At 35.2% G+C, this 13,409-nt stretch overlaps 1 protein-coding gene across 4 annotated transcripts in view; it reads left to right on the top strand.

Annotated features, from left to right (window-relative positions):
* Positions 1-11,379: 11,379 nt before the first annotated feature.
* The window catches only part of LOC149792115 (pyruvate dehydrogenase (acetyl-transferring) kinase isozyme 2, mitochondrial-like), a 54,256-nt gene continuing 52,226 nt past the window's right edge, over positions 11,380-13,409 (top strand). For 2 of the 4 annotated variants that reach the window (XM_089970638.1, XM_089970637.1), the window contains exon 1: positions 11,380-11,568. In XM_089970638.1, the coding sequence (XP_089826764.1) occupies positions 11,466-11,568 (103 nt within the window). In that variant the 5' untranslated portion in view covers positions 11,380-11,465. Of the gene's footprint in view, positions 11,569-12,046; positions 12,922-13,409 lie in introns of those variants that run through there. The other 2 variants (XM_089970634.1, XM_089970636.1) reach the window with 2 other exon arrangements.

Genomic DNA, 13,409 nt, shown 5'->3' with positions numbered 1-13,409 from the left:
AAAACTCTTCCTTACAATCAGTTTCAGCAGTACTTGAATGAACTGTTTTGAACATCATGCTAACATTACATGTACTCTACATATGCTGCATATTTATGAATTATACAAAAAAGCCAGTTGATTAAAAGAAGAAATATTTTTTATATGCAAAACAATTTGTTGGCATTTAGACAGCATATTGCTACTTCCCTATGTGCTGACATTATTCAATGATAGTTCATTTGATCAATCTTATCTATCTTATTGGAACAAGTGCATGTTTGAAATAATGTTCAATGTATATGATAACTAAAAACACACACTCAAGAAGAGCCATGTAATCAACTGCACACCCATTTAGTCTTGGTCACTGAATCGTCTTGGTTTTCATGTCAAGATTATCATCTTGGTGTCTGGTATTCAAGATTATTATGTGGTGTTCACGGAATACCCATTGGCATCAGATTTCCAATAACTTTGATAGGTCCAAGCCAGGAAATAAAATACTCAGTTTATTTCAATTCTTTTTTTTTTATCTGTCATGTACTTGCCATGTTGTAGTGGGTTTTCCTTGTGCGCCTAAAGCATATGAATAAATAAGTAATGAAGATGGTTGTTTATGAATTAAATTTAAGTGCATTGGAAAAAAGAAGAATTTCATTTCCTCAAACACCAAGAGACCAGGTAAATCAATTTGAGAGATTTGCCATTGTTCAGAAGAATGAGAATGACCTCTCATAATGAGTGCTGTCAATACTATGAGATACATAACAGTGGACGGTGAGAAGTACATAACAGTGGGCGGTGAGACGGTGATAAGTACATAACAGAGGATGGTGAGAAGTACATAACAGAGGACAGTGAGAAGTACATAACAGAGGGCGGTGAGAAGTACATAACAGAGGACAGTGATAAGTACAAAACAGGTCACTGAAAAGTACATAACAGAGGACGATGAGAAGTACGTAACAGTGGATGGAGAAAAGAACATAACAGAGTACCTTATTATAGATTGTTTTTAACAGTTACACTGGAACTATAGTAGTATAGCTTATGTGATTTTTTTTAAACGTAACAGTGGATGGAGAAAAGAACATAACAGAGTACCTTATTATAGATTGTTTTTAACAGTTACACTGGAACTATAGTAGTATAGATTATGTGATTTTTTTAAACATAATGTGGCTCAGTGGGGGATATAATCTCCTCTATTTTCACTCCACAATGGAACAATAAATGCCTACAAGCCACCACCATGCCTCAGCTGGCATGCCAGTGGCATTTACACTGTGGAGGGACTGATAAACTGTATTGACTGCATTTAAACAGCCTATGAATGAAGATCACCCATTGAGAGAGCAAGATGCCATGAGTGATTTACAATCAGATACCATTTCAACAATCTTTGTTTTGATTATATATATGGACAATAACAAATAATTTCAAAATTCATGTATATTCAGTACATTTAGAAATATTGATTAACTTCTTTTGCTGTAAGTTAACGCTTTTACATTATTCAAAGAAATCTGAACATACTGGCACATAGACTTGACGAGAAGTGCACCTTGTTGAGATTCTGTTGAACAGTAAACTAAACCTACTGTTTAAGCATGAAAAGTAATACTGCGAGGTATGGATAATTAAATTAAGATAACAGCTACTCCTGTTTTAAAAAGACAACAAAAGAGAAAACACTGAATTTACACTTAAATATGAACCACATGTTTAGTCTGTGTGTGTGTGTGTGTGATTTGGATTTTTAACGCAGCATTAACAATTTTTCAGTCTTATTGCTATGATGCCAACAGTTTGTCAGTTTACAGTGATGTCTAGCACTGGGGTGTCATACTGCAGACATGTGGTATCATGTCCCACTCAGTCACATTATCCTGACACCAGGTCGACCAGTCCTAACATTACCCTCTTAATGCTGAACTCCTAGCGAAGCAGCTGCTTGTACCATTTTTATAAGTCTTTGGTATGACTCAGCCAGGGATCAAACCTCCGACCTCCCACATCTGAGGCAGACATACTAACCACTAGGCCATCGAAGTGGTCATTTAGTCTAGGAAATAGAGCCAAATTATGTGGCTTAATATACATATACACAAATATGAACTTGTTCAATTCTGACTGCACATGTACATTAAATGACTAGCCATTTAATTAGTGAGGCTACCTTCAGACTGGGATATTATTTTTTTCTTTCATTCATCACATGATAAATTTGTTTCAGATGAAACAAGGAATGGGATGGTGTCCATTTTTGATACTACAAATCAGAACAAGACAATAGTTTTCAAGCATTTAGCCCTCCCTCACCATCAGAAACTTAAATGGTCTTTACCAAGTAAATATTTGGCTTCTGCATAAATCAAGGAAGTGACCATTTTAACACTGTTATAAAATGTTAGAATCAGAATATGATGTTAATTTCAGTTTGGAAAAGGTACGTTTCTAACACAAAAAGCCATCCTGCTTGGCTTGTTGTACTTAATGGCTCAAAGTATGGCCCCCATCATTAACAATGTAAGTGTGGTGATTGTTCCTAATTAATCTGACCACAACCTATTGTCGTAATGAATAATAATGTTGAAAATTGTCAAATCTTAGATGTTCAGACTTTATAATAATAAAAAATAGGGCATTCTATGCGGATGTCTCCACATGTGTCCTTTTATTTACTTGTTATTGTATTAAAAATATAAAAACAAATTTTTATCATAAAAAATCAGTAATATGGCAATGAACTGTCAGTCACATAGTTGTAACATAGATCTAAGTCTTATAATTATTTTCATGTAGATATTGAAGTATGTAGTTTCCTGTTTATGACTATTGGAGCCTTTGGCTATTGAGCCAAAAGACAAAAATATAAACTTATTTCTTTGAATAGTTTTTGGTGTGTTAATGTGTGGCATACAGGTTTGCAACTAGTTACTGTGTAACATGTACATGACTTTGGAATACGAGGTTCTGAGTTTGCACAAGCAAGAATATTCCTTCTCTTTTTCTTTGATGACAATCTAATGTCTAGTATGTTATTAAAAATGTTACCACTTTCCGAACTTTTCCAAATTTCACTTTTTGTATGTTTAGATTTATGATTGCTAAAATTTAAATTTGTTTAATTCATGAAACTCTCTAAAAAAAATGTCAACATGTCATGCATCATATGAGTAAATTTGCTTAGCGTTAATAATCATTTTAGCATTATTTCTGAAAGTAACATTGGTGAAACATTCATCAAGCATATTTAGAATCATGAAAAATGTTCATGACAGAAACATCTTTTTGGCTTGGTGTGAAAGATGAAGCCACTAACTACAGGTACAAACTGTGTCTAGTGACAAGTGCAATTGATTTCGATAACTTGCACAATAGTGATTTGGATTCCATGTTTTATGATAAAGAGTGGAAGAGAAGTATTATGACTCTGTGATCTTAAAAAAAGTAATAGAAAAGAATGAAAAGTGAAGCTTTTTAAAATTCAACAAATAATTTATCCTCGTGTCCAAAGTGTTCATTGATCTACTTGACCTATTGTTGTTGTTTTTGTGGAATTTAATGCAATTTTCAGTACACGATTGGCTCTTTATGGCAGGAAGAACCCGGAAAGAACCACCAACCCAAGCATTTCTCACATAGCAGCATTGGCCGAGCCTGAAACACAAACCCAACCAGACAGGAGAGATGGCACTGATTCATAATGGTGAGCACATTAGACCACTTGGCCACCCATGGCCCTGCTTGACCTGTAGGTAGAGCAATCCAGGAACATTCAACAGAGAGAGGACCTGCCATTGCAGCTTAGTCTCTTGACAGTAATCCATGGATTGCCAACTTCATGTTTGTCTTTTATCAAATTATTGATCTGCCACAAGACCAGTTTTTGAGCAAGATTGACAATTTCATTATCTAGTCCAGTGTAGATGGTAAACTTCTTGAACTATGAACAGAAAGAAAATTAAACTTTTAGAGGAACTTACAGTATTGTGAATTAAATCCAAAATAGTCCTAAAACTTGATGACATTTCAAAATAAATGTTCCATATGAATTTTCAGATTTGGATCTGCAGATGTACCAATATCCTTGAATTAGATGGAGTGCCAACAGTCTTCATGTATCATGGTGGCATTGTCCAAAATATCCTTGAATGAATTTACAATAATCCCAGAATAATATTTTAGTCCAAAGTCAATGAGCACTTTGTAATTCCAATGAATAATCCAAACAAATGAGTCTTCTCAAATTATATTGAAACACTGCAGACTGATTTAAAATGAGAACATAGGAAATAGGAATGAATTGTCCACTTCTGCCTAATATAAACCCCACTGTTATGTATATTTCATTTGTATTGTGTTACCTTTTCCCCATGATTATTTATATGTTGTGTATATCTGTATTGAGCATAGTAATTGGCTTGAGGGCCTGTCTGACAAAAGTCTTGTTATTTTTGCAATCAGCATGTTTCATTGCTAATACCTCTGTATCATTATAGATTATATATTCTGAGGTAAGCATGTTTACTTGAGTTTGAGTTGGGGACATCAGTGTTCCTCTTGGGAATTACAGGTGTATCTACTGTATTACATGTTCTTTTCTAATTTTTTTAGTAAGGGACCAGACCTTGTTTACAACACAAAATATAATGGAAATAATTGATTTGAAAATGACCCTTATCATAGTTGTTATTTTGTCTTAAGTTTTTACATAAGGAAGGAGTTGCTTCAATCAAAAGTTTGATCCTATTGAAAAAGAAATCCCTGATTTATACGCAGCTTGTGCATTTATTAGTGCTATGGCATAAAGAACTCTTCAGAATGATGTTGTTCAGGAAAATATTCCTTTAGCTGACACTTGTATATGTCAAGCTTTTGATAAGGTCACTTTTACTACTGTTATTGATCAATCAAAAGGTATTGATCATTGTGTCCCTCTTTTAACCTCTCATTCTCTTATTTTTAATAAAGGTGACAAATAACAATCACTTGTCGATCAGTCACTTGTCGATCATGAGAAAGATAGTTGGAGCTCCTGTTTGTTTCAGATAGCTGTTAGTGAGCTGATTCTGAAGAGGTGTGTTAACTTGCTATTTTTAAGAAAATGGGGTCCATGAGAAAATGGAGACCACCTGAAGTACTCTCTGGTGACAAGTGGTCAGTGAGCTATCAAATTGTTGATTTCTAAGTCATATAGACAGGAAATTCTTAATTTAGCTAATGAGACTCCCTTTACTGGACATTTAGAAGTCAATAAAACCTATCACAAAATCTTAATCATTCTTTTCTTGCCTGATAATCAAATGTGATATTTCGAAATACTGTAGATCTTGTCACACATGTCAAATGGTGGGATAGCCCAACTAAAAGATACAAAAAGCTCATTTACGACATATTCCTACATTTGACCAACCATTTAACAGAATAATCGTAACCAGTGTATGTACCTTACCTAAGACAAACCAATACTAGTTGACTGTGCGTCAAGAAGGATTAAGGAACTCCTTTACGGAATATGAAGACCAACACTACAGTGAAAGCCTTAATAAAGTTCTTTACACGTTTTGACTTTCCCAAATCTACCCAGTCTGATCAAGGTTCTAATTTGATGTCGGGGATCTTCCAACAAGTTACGTACGAATTAGGTGTGCACTTCACCCTGAACGTCAGGAGTGTTGGAAAGATTCCTTTAGGCTTTAAAGCATATGAAAAGGTCATAGTAAACAATATACTAGAAAAGATTGGGACGAAGGTGTTAATTCACTGTTGTTTGCTGTTAGGGAGCCAGTTCAAGAGCCCCTGGGATTGAGCACTTTGAACTTATTGTTGGACACTGTTCATCGACCATTGAAGTTGTTGAAAGAGAAACTAATTTTAACAAAGGAATCCTTGATTAATTTACTTGATTATGTCTCTGATTTAAAATACAAACTGTTGAAAGCTTGTGAGATGGCAAGAAATAATAATCAGTCTACTCAATCAAAAATGAAAATAAGGTATGACAAAATTACAAAAAAAGTTTTCAGCCAGGTGGTAAAGTTCTGGTTCACTTACCCATACCACAAACTCTTCAAGTTAGGTAATATGGTCCATACACAGTTAAAAAGAAAGTGACTAAAGTTATATCATTCACACACGTGAGGGGATGGAAACAGAAACAACTCTACCATATAAATCTGTTGAAGGATTATGTTGATGCAGATAGCTCGGTAAATCATTCCATAAATTTAGTTGTTCATGTCCCACACAGTGACTACTTAAATGATGATGTACAACCGGATAGTTGTGACTTTGATTCAACCAGTCTTTAAAATTCTGAAATATTAAGCAATGTGGACAAGAAACGTTCACATCTACAGCCACAAGGAAAGGTAAATTCGAAACAGCTAAAATATGAATATGAGCACTTGTTTCCAGATGTTCCAACTGGAAAAAAACAGTATCTACCATGATGCTGAAATTGTAGATTCTACACTTGTAAAACAACTCTTGCGGGATGAATCCTCTCAAGCAGAAATGTTTTGAGAAAGGAAATTGAATATTTGTTCGAGACTGACTTTAAGGAGCCAAGCAAAAGTAATTGGAGTGCGTCATATATTGTTGTGTCAAAACTAGATAATTATTTCCGTATGTGCACTAAATACAGGAAAATGAATAGTGTCACCAAAACAGACTTTTTTCCAATACCAAAAATTGATTATGTTAATAGAATTAGAAATGCAAACTATGTCACAGAGTTTGACCTGTTAAAAGGATTCAGATTCAACTTACGGATAGAGCAAACGAAATTTTGACTTTTCAAATCAAGCTAGACTCTACCAATACAAAGCAATGCCATTTGGTAGGGAATATTCTTCCTGAACATTCCAGTGCTTAATGAACATGATACAATCTGGTATAGATGGCTGTGATACATATATCGACGACGTCGTTAAATAGTGACACCTGGAAAGATAAGCTGTATACTATCTAGAAATTATTCGTCCGACTGGGTGAGGCAAATCTAGCAATTTAAGTAAATGTGAGTTGTACCGAGCTTGTGTCACGATTTTAAGACTGTGGGACATGTTCAAGTCGAGCTTGTAGAAGCTAAAGTTAAAGCTATCGCTGAATTATCTGTGCCTATCGTTAAAAAGCGACTGATGCGATTTTTTTATTATAGCTGGATATTATCGGAAAGTTTGCTCCAATATTTCTGTAATTCCTGAGTCCCTGGTCAAGTTATTGAGTACAAAGATCAGGTTTTATTGCTCTGACGAATGACAGGAGTCATTCGACAAGTTAAAAGCCATACTTAAAAGCGCACCAGTTCTTTCAGCTTCAAATTCCAATCAACCATTTAAAGTTACTGTTCACGCAAGTGGTGTTGTGGATGGTGGCGTTATAATTCAGGAGATCAAAATGGCCTGAATCATCCAATATGCTATTTCTCTAAAACAATAAACACCAAATTAATCCACTATCGAGGAGTGCTTGTCTTTAAGTTTGGCTTTACAGCTCTTTGAGGTGTGTGTAAATTTAGCTCCTCCGAGTGTTGTATTCACTGATCACAACTTTCTTACTTTCATCAACAAAATGAAACATAAAAATTAGAGGTCAAGATATGGCTTGATGTTGCAAGAATACAACATCGACATTAGGCACATCAATGGAAATGAACATTTAATCGCAGATGTAATTTCACGTACATGGGAGTTTTATATCGCATTATTTTGTATACATTTTGTATATTCATTATACCTCTTCCTGTGTACTTTTTAGTATCATTATCATGTGTGTATTTGATTTATATGGAAAACGAAAGCTTTATTGCATAAATCTTTATTTTCCTTATCAGGGGAGGTTTTATGTATATCCATATTTGTTTTTGTGTTTTGTGTGTGTTGCAAAACATGATTTAATCTGACCGCTACATTGGTCTAAGTGGTTTCGGCGTCCTCCTATGACAAAGGAGGTCGCGGATTCAAAACCTGGCCGAGTCATATCAAAGGCTTTTAAAAATGGTACTAACAGCTGCATCGTTATGCGCTCAGCATTAAGAGGTTAGTGTTGGGACTGGCCGGTTTGGTGTCATGCTAATGTTTGTGGATGTGATATGGAGCTACATGTCGGCGGCATGATGATTTAGTGCTAGACATCACAGTAAACTGTCACAATGCAGACATCGTAGCAATATGACAATTTTTTTTTAAAAAATAAAGCTACGTTAAAAATCCAAATCTCACTCTCTCTCTCTCTCTCTCTCTCTCTCTCTCTCTCTCTCTCTCACACACACACGCACTGACTTTTTTAATGTTTATTCGAGACTAAGTTGTAGTGATTGTCTGGATTTGGCGTGGAATCTATGTAAAAAAAAATATACTTAACGTATTTATTGACAATTATTATAATACAATTATTAGTAAATACGTTTATCAGGCCTTTTTCACACTGAACGGATCTGTCAGGTGGCTTCTTAAAAGAATTAAGTTAATTACGATTGGGTGATTTAAATCATGTCAGTTCTTCTACCATGTTGGAAATTTGTGATTTGTCAAGAAGGTAGTAATAATGATTGTATGCATGTCTTCTAGCCTGTATGTAAGTGCAGTTTTCTTATTCTTATTAACTGTATTCTTGTTGTAACATCAAGTCTGCGTACGTATTTTATGTTGTATTTAGATATTATTAAAGCGGAAAAATATTTGTTTGTTCAGTGGAAAATAGAAAGTGTTCATTGGACCATAATATAATTTTGGAATAATGTAAATTATTCAAAAGTGTTCTGGACAACGCCATTTTCTCAAAATCCTAATTTTGGCGGACCATTATATTTCTGGTTCTGATATTTAAATGGAACTTATCATTATTTTGGATTTGAATAGACATTTTTCGGGATTACTTTTGGATTCAGTTCGCAAAACTGTAAGATCTCAATTTTCATTTATAACTTTGATAACTAAATTGTTATGTTTCTTTTATATAAAAAAAGCCTCGTTGATTCTGCTTATTTCTGTTGCTAAGTTTATGACTGTATCGTCGTAACAATTTGTGTGTGTTGTCTGTTTATCACTAATTTTGAAAAATCATTTATATATTCCAACGTAATGGTACCTTCCATCACCTTTTCAATATAGAGGGGCAATGTCTACCAAAAGCAGAACATCCTTGTCGCTTAAAGCAAATATAATCAAAAATTAAGTATTTGACATTCTCTCCTGAGTTGTTCTCACTGGTTTATCACAGTTTCTATTAGGTGTTGGAATATGGCAGTTATTCCATGATCTAGCTGCACGAGGCAATTCTTAACTTCCCAAACTTTCATACACATTTACAGACATCTTAAATTCATTGTTTTCAATTGTAATAATTGTCTTTATTTTATCGGACATTTATTAAAGCATCTACTGTATCTGTCTCAATTGTATTCTGACGATTTCGATTTGCTTCTCTTTGCGAGTATTTAAAGTTGTTTGCCCATCTCTGATGATGTTACTATCTGAATTTTGTTATGTTTAACACGGATTGTCTTTAATTAACTAATATATATATATATATATATATATATATATATATATATATATATATATATATATATATATATATATATATATATATATAGTCCTGCGCAAGTGCAATGTTAAATTGTCAATTCTGTCAGGCATCACTTTTGTGTCTCCGGTTATTTCCTTTTCAAATCTGGTTGTTGTGGGGTTTAACGTCATTTTTCAGCCCACGTTAGGCTATGTATGGCGGCCAGTATTAATGGTGGAGGAAGAACTCTTTGAAAACCCCGGGATGAACCACCGACCCAAGAGAAGCTACTGGCAGGCTTTCTCACATACCCACACTGGTCGAATCCTAGACTCGAACCCACGCAGACAGGTGAGATGGCAGTGAATTCCTAACGGAGAGCGCTTTAGACCACTCGGCCACTCGGGGCCCCTTTTAAATATGGTATCAAATAAACGTATGTCAAATGCAAAGGGTCAAATAAACGTTTATCAAATGCAAAGGGTCAAATAGACGTTTATCAAATGCAAAGGGTCAAATAAACGCATGTCTAATTTGGTATGCAAGGTGTCCAACAGCCAATGACGTGAATCATTTCACTTCTGTTCAATATCTTCAGTAGCCTTGTTTTATGGTGAAAACAGCTTTAGACCACTCGGTCACTCGGGGCCCCTTTTAAATCTGGTATCAAATAAATGTATGTCATATGCAAAGGGTCAAATAAACGTTTATCAAATGCAAAGGGTCAAATAAACGCATGTCTAATTTGGTATGCAAGGTGTCCAACAGCCAATGACGTGAATCTTTTCACTTCTGTTCAGTATCTTCAGTAGCCTTGTTTTATGGTGAAAACAGCTTTTCTTGCTGCGAGGCGCATTAATTAAGCAGATATTTGTTTTTTCTTTCTTTAAAAAATGTTGATGACATATTGAAGTCATCATCTTTGATTTGTTAAACAAGCATAATTAAGTTTACTGCCAGTTATTATGCTTCGTCAAAAATTTGGTTTTGATTTGAGGCTAACACTTCGTGTTCACCCTTGGTGAGGTTTCGCCGTCTGCGTACCAGACACGCCTTTTGCAGAGGCTTTCTTCATTCCTCCATAAGGGCGTCTAGCTGTCTCTTCAGAACCAATGTTTTTGCAGAAAACTAACCTCACATGTAGACTGAACTTAAGGTGTAAGGAACATTGCATTCAGAAACAGATAACAAAACTAGCTGTGACTCCGGAGCGCCCGTAGATTATTTTGGGGTGGGGTGGGGGGAACGAACATGTAGTGGTCAGCTGCTAAGTTTTATGGATATAGGTCAAAATATGTTTAGAGATGCCCCTACTCACCCCACCCCAAATTCATGTCCCTATGTGAGAACTCTATACTATTATTGGTGCATTATGCTTAGAATTGTGGTTTCTGTCAGGCTTAACAAAGTTGTCTCTTGGCAACATGTAAGATTATGTTAATTTATATCTATGTCATATTTTGTATCTTTTATGTGTATGTGTGTGGTTTTCTTTTTCTTTTTTAAATGTGATACACATCCTTGAAAATGCATCTGTTGTGACGGGATAACTCTTACCCCAATTTAGTTCCAGCAGAGTTATCTCTCTTAAATGCAGTTGAGTACATGTACCTGACTTTGTCGTGAAATTGACAATGTAACTTTGTTCTCAATGACAGTGTAAGACGTGCATGCAAGAGTATAAGAGTAGGACAGAATGTATATTTGTTTCACCGAACGTTTGCAAACACCGGGAGGGGGGGAGTGTAATGATACTATAAAGTAGACCAGCAACTTTAAACTTCGAAGTAATCCGAATGACCGCACACTAATCCCCTCCAACAATATTTCCATGACGTCATCCATGTATATTGACCGCGAACTGTAGATATCTTGACACAGATGTAGAATGGAAGCCGCTTTCTACCGGCTGACTACAAACCAGCACACAAATTTTGAATTAACAAATTGTGCAGAAAATAAAAATGAGGGTCACAAGGTATTTAATGCAGCAATTAGGATTTCTTCTGGAACATTATTGTCAGTTTCATCCTCAACCGGTCTCCATTCAGACTTTAGTCGATTTTGGTAAGTTTTAGCCTAATTGAAATGTGTTTTATTATTTATTTATAAATTTAATTATTTATTTATTTGTTGGCTATTAAAAGCTGATTGTGGAGGTTGATAATCAGTACATGGAATGTTAGAGTAAGACACAAATAAAACATGCAGTATTTTTCTAATATTTTTAGTGTTGTTTTACCGGTACCCACATAGGTACCCACATAGGTCAGTGTTACAATCTGTAACATTAAAACGTCACTATCATTTCAAATGGGATAGACAATGACTGATCGAAACATTGCTCCGTTATGTCATGACATGGTAGAAATATAAATCCCCCACCCCGTTTTATATTTTATTTTAAAAAATATAACATTTTTAGTAAGATATAGTCTATATTAGTATATTGTATAACTTCGAATAATTTTGATACCCAGAGACAAAAGGAAACATTTCGGGTGAGTTGTGTATTTATGCACACATTTCATTTCTTATTGTCAAGGAATAATTATGGAAAAAATGTGGAGGGACAAGTTAAATTTGCTGTGCGACGAGCTTCATACATTATTAGTATCTCCGAAGGTTGATCTTCGCCATTGTATCGCTAACGGGCAGGAAAGGATAAACAGAGAATCACCAAATAGAAATAATCGCACTTTGGTATATAGGTCAGTGACTGGCTCTTATCGGTCTTGAGCGACCTGACCATTGGACGGGGGTTTATACTTCTTTGCAAACGAGAAAATTCCGCCTTGGACTGGTACAGAGTGTTAGGTCAAGAACGATGCATTTATGGGCTTGTTGATTCTGCATTATCTCGGTGAACCGCTCTCCATAATCTAGTTCATGTCAGAATTGTTATTCCCCTCTAAGTATTTAGACTGACCTTGGAACTCATTGATCAGTGGAAACCAACCACGTTCTGAAAGAAAAGAAAAGCGGAGATAATGCTATTTTTAGACGGATAAACAGGTTGTATAAATAAGCACGTAGTGCGAAAACGGTATACTGCATACGTTGTCGAAGTGGTTCCTGTGAAGTTGATCAACGTAACTTTGTAAATTGTGGGACTTTATATATCGAATATGTTTTTACGTTTTGGAATTGCAATAACTGTCCGGAAATCGTATGAACAAAGAGTGGTTGGCATCTTTCAGCAGTTTTTCCGATGTGTCTCAACTAAAAAGGATTTGGACACGAATATTAAGGCATATGGGAGTCAAGATGAACAACAGAAAACAGAGGAAACATTTAGTAAAAGTGCAGTTAGAAGGAAGAAAAGCCTGTATTCTGATTCTTCTCCTGATGACCCCGAGTGTGATAAATATTCCAAGTACTGTCCTAACTCACTCACTTTGGAACAGTTGACTGAATTTGGTAAGAAGTTTCTTGTAAGGCTTGTCAAAAACACTGCTACACGAATCTTACAACAACAACAAAAGCAGAGGCTTAAAGTTCCTTAAGTGGCATGGATGTATTTTCATTTTCACGCATTTTGAATGGGCCATTTTAGTGACTAAATGGGGCCATGGGACTTAGTGACTAATTGGGGCCGCCATGGCATCGGTTATGCTCCATACACAGATCACAGTGTTGTAATTGATGAGTGTACACTTTAGTTTACCGGAATCACGTGCCCGTGGTTCTTTGTTTTTGTTTTGGACATGACTGGTGGTGCCACTACAGTACTAGTAAGGTAGAATAAAAATAAGGCAGAGAACAACTTTTTTTGTCTATGACCTTGTTAATGTTTATTTATTTTTTATTGTGTGCAGTTTAATTGTTTATATGTATATTACATCATCTGCATGAGGTAACTTCACTTTTTGCATTGTACTTGCCAAAATAATAATGCAACCATTGTT

This window comes from Sinohyriopsis cumingii, chromosome 9, assembly GCF_028554795.1.
Source record: "Sinohyriopsis cumingii isolate HCF-2022 chromosome 9, ASM2855479v2, whole genome shotgun sequence".
Lineage (NCBI taxonomy): Eukaryota > Metazoa > Mollusca > Bivalvia > Unionida > Unionidae > Sinohyriopsis > Sinohyriopsis cumingii.
The sequence above is the reverse complement of the archived record's forward strand: the minus strand, read 5'-3'. Positions and strand labels throughout refer to the sequence as shown.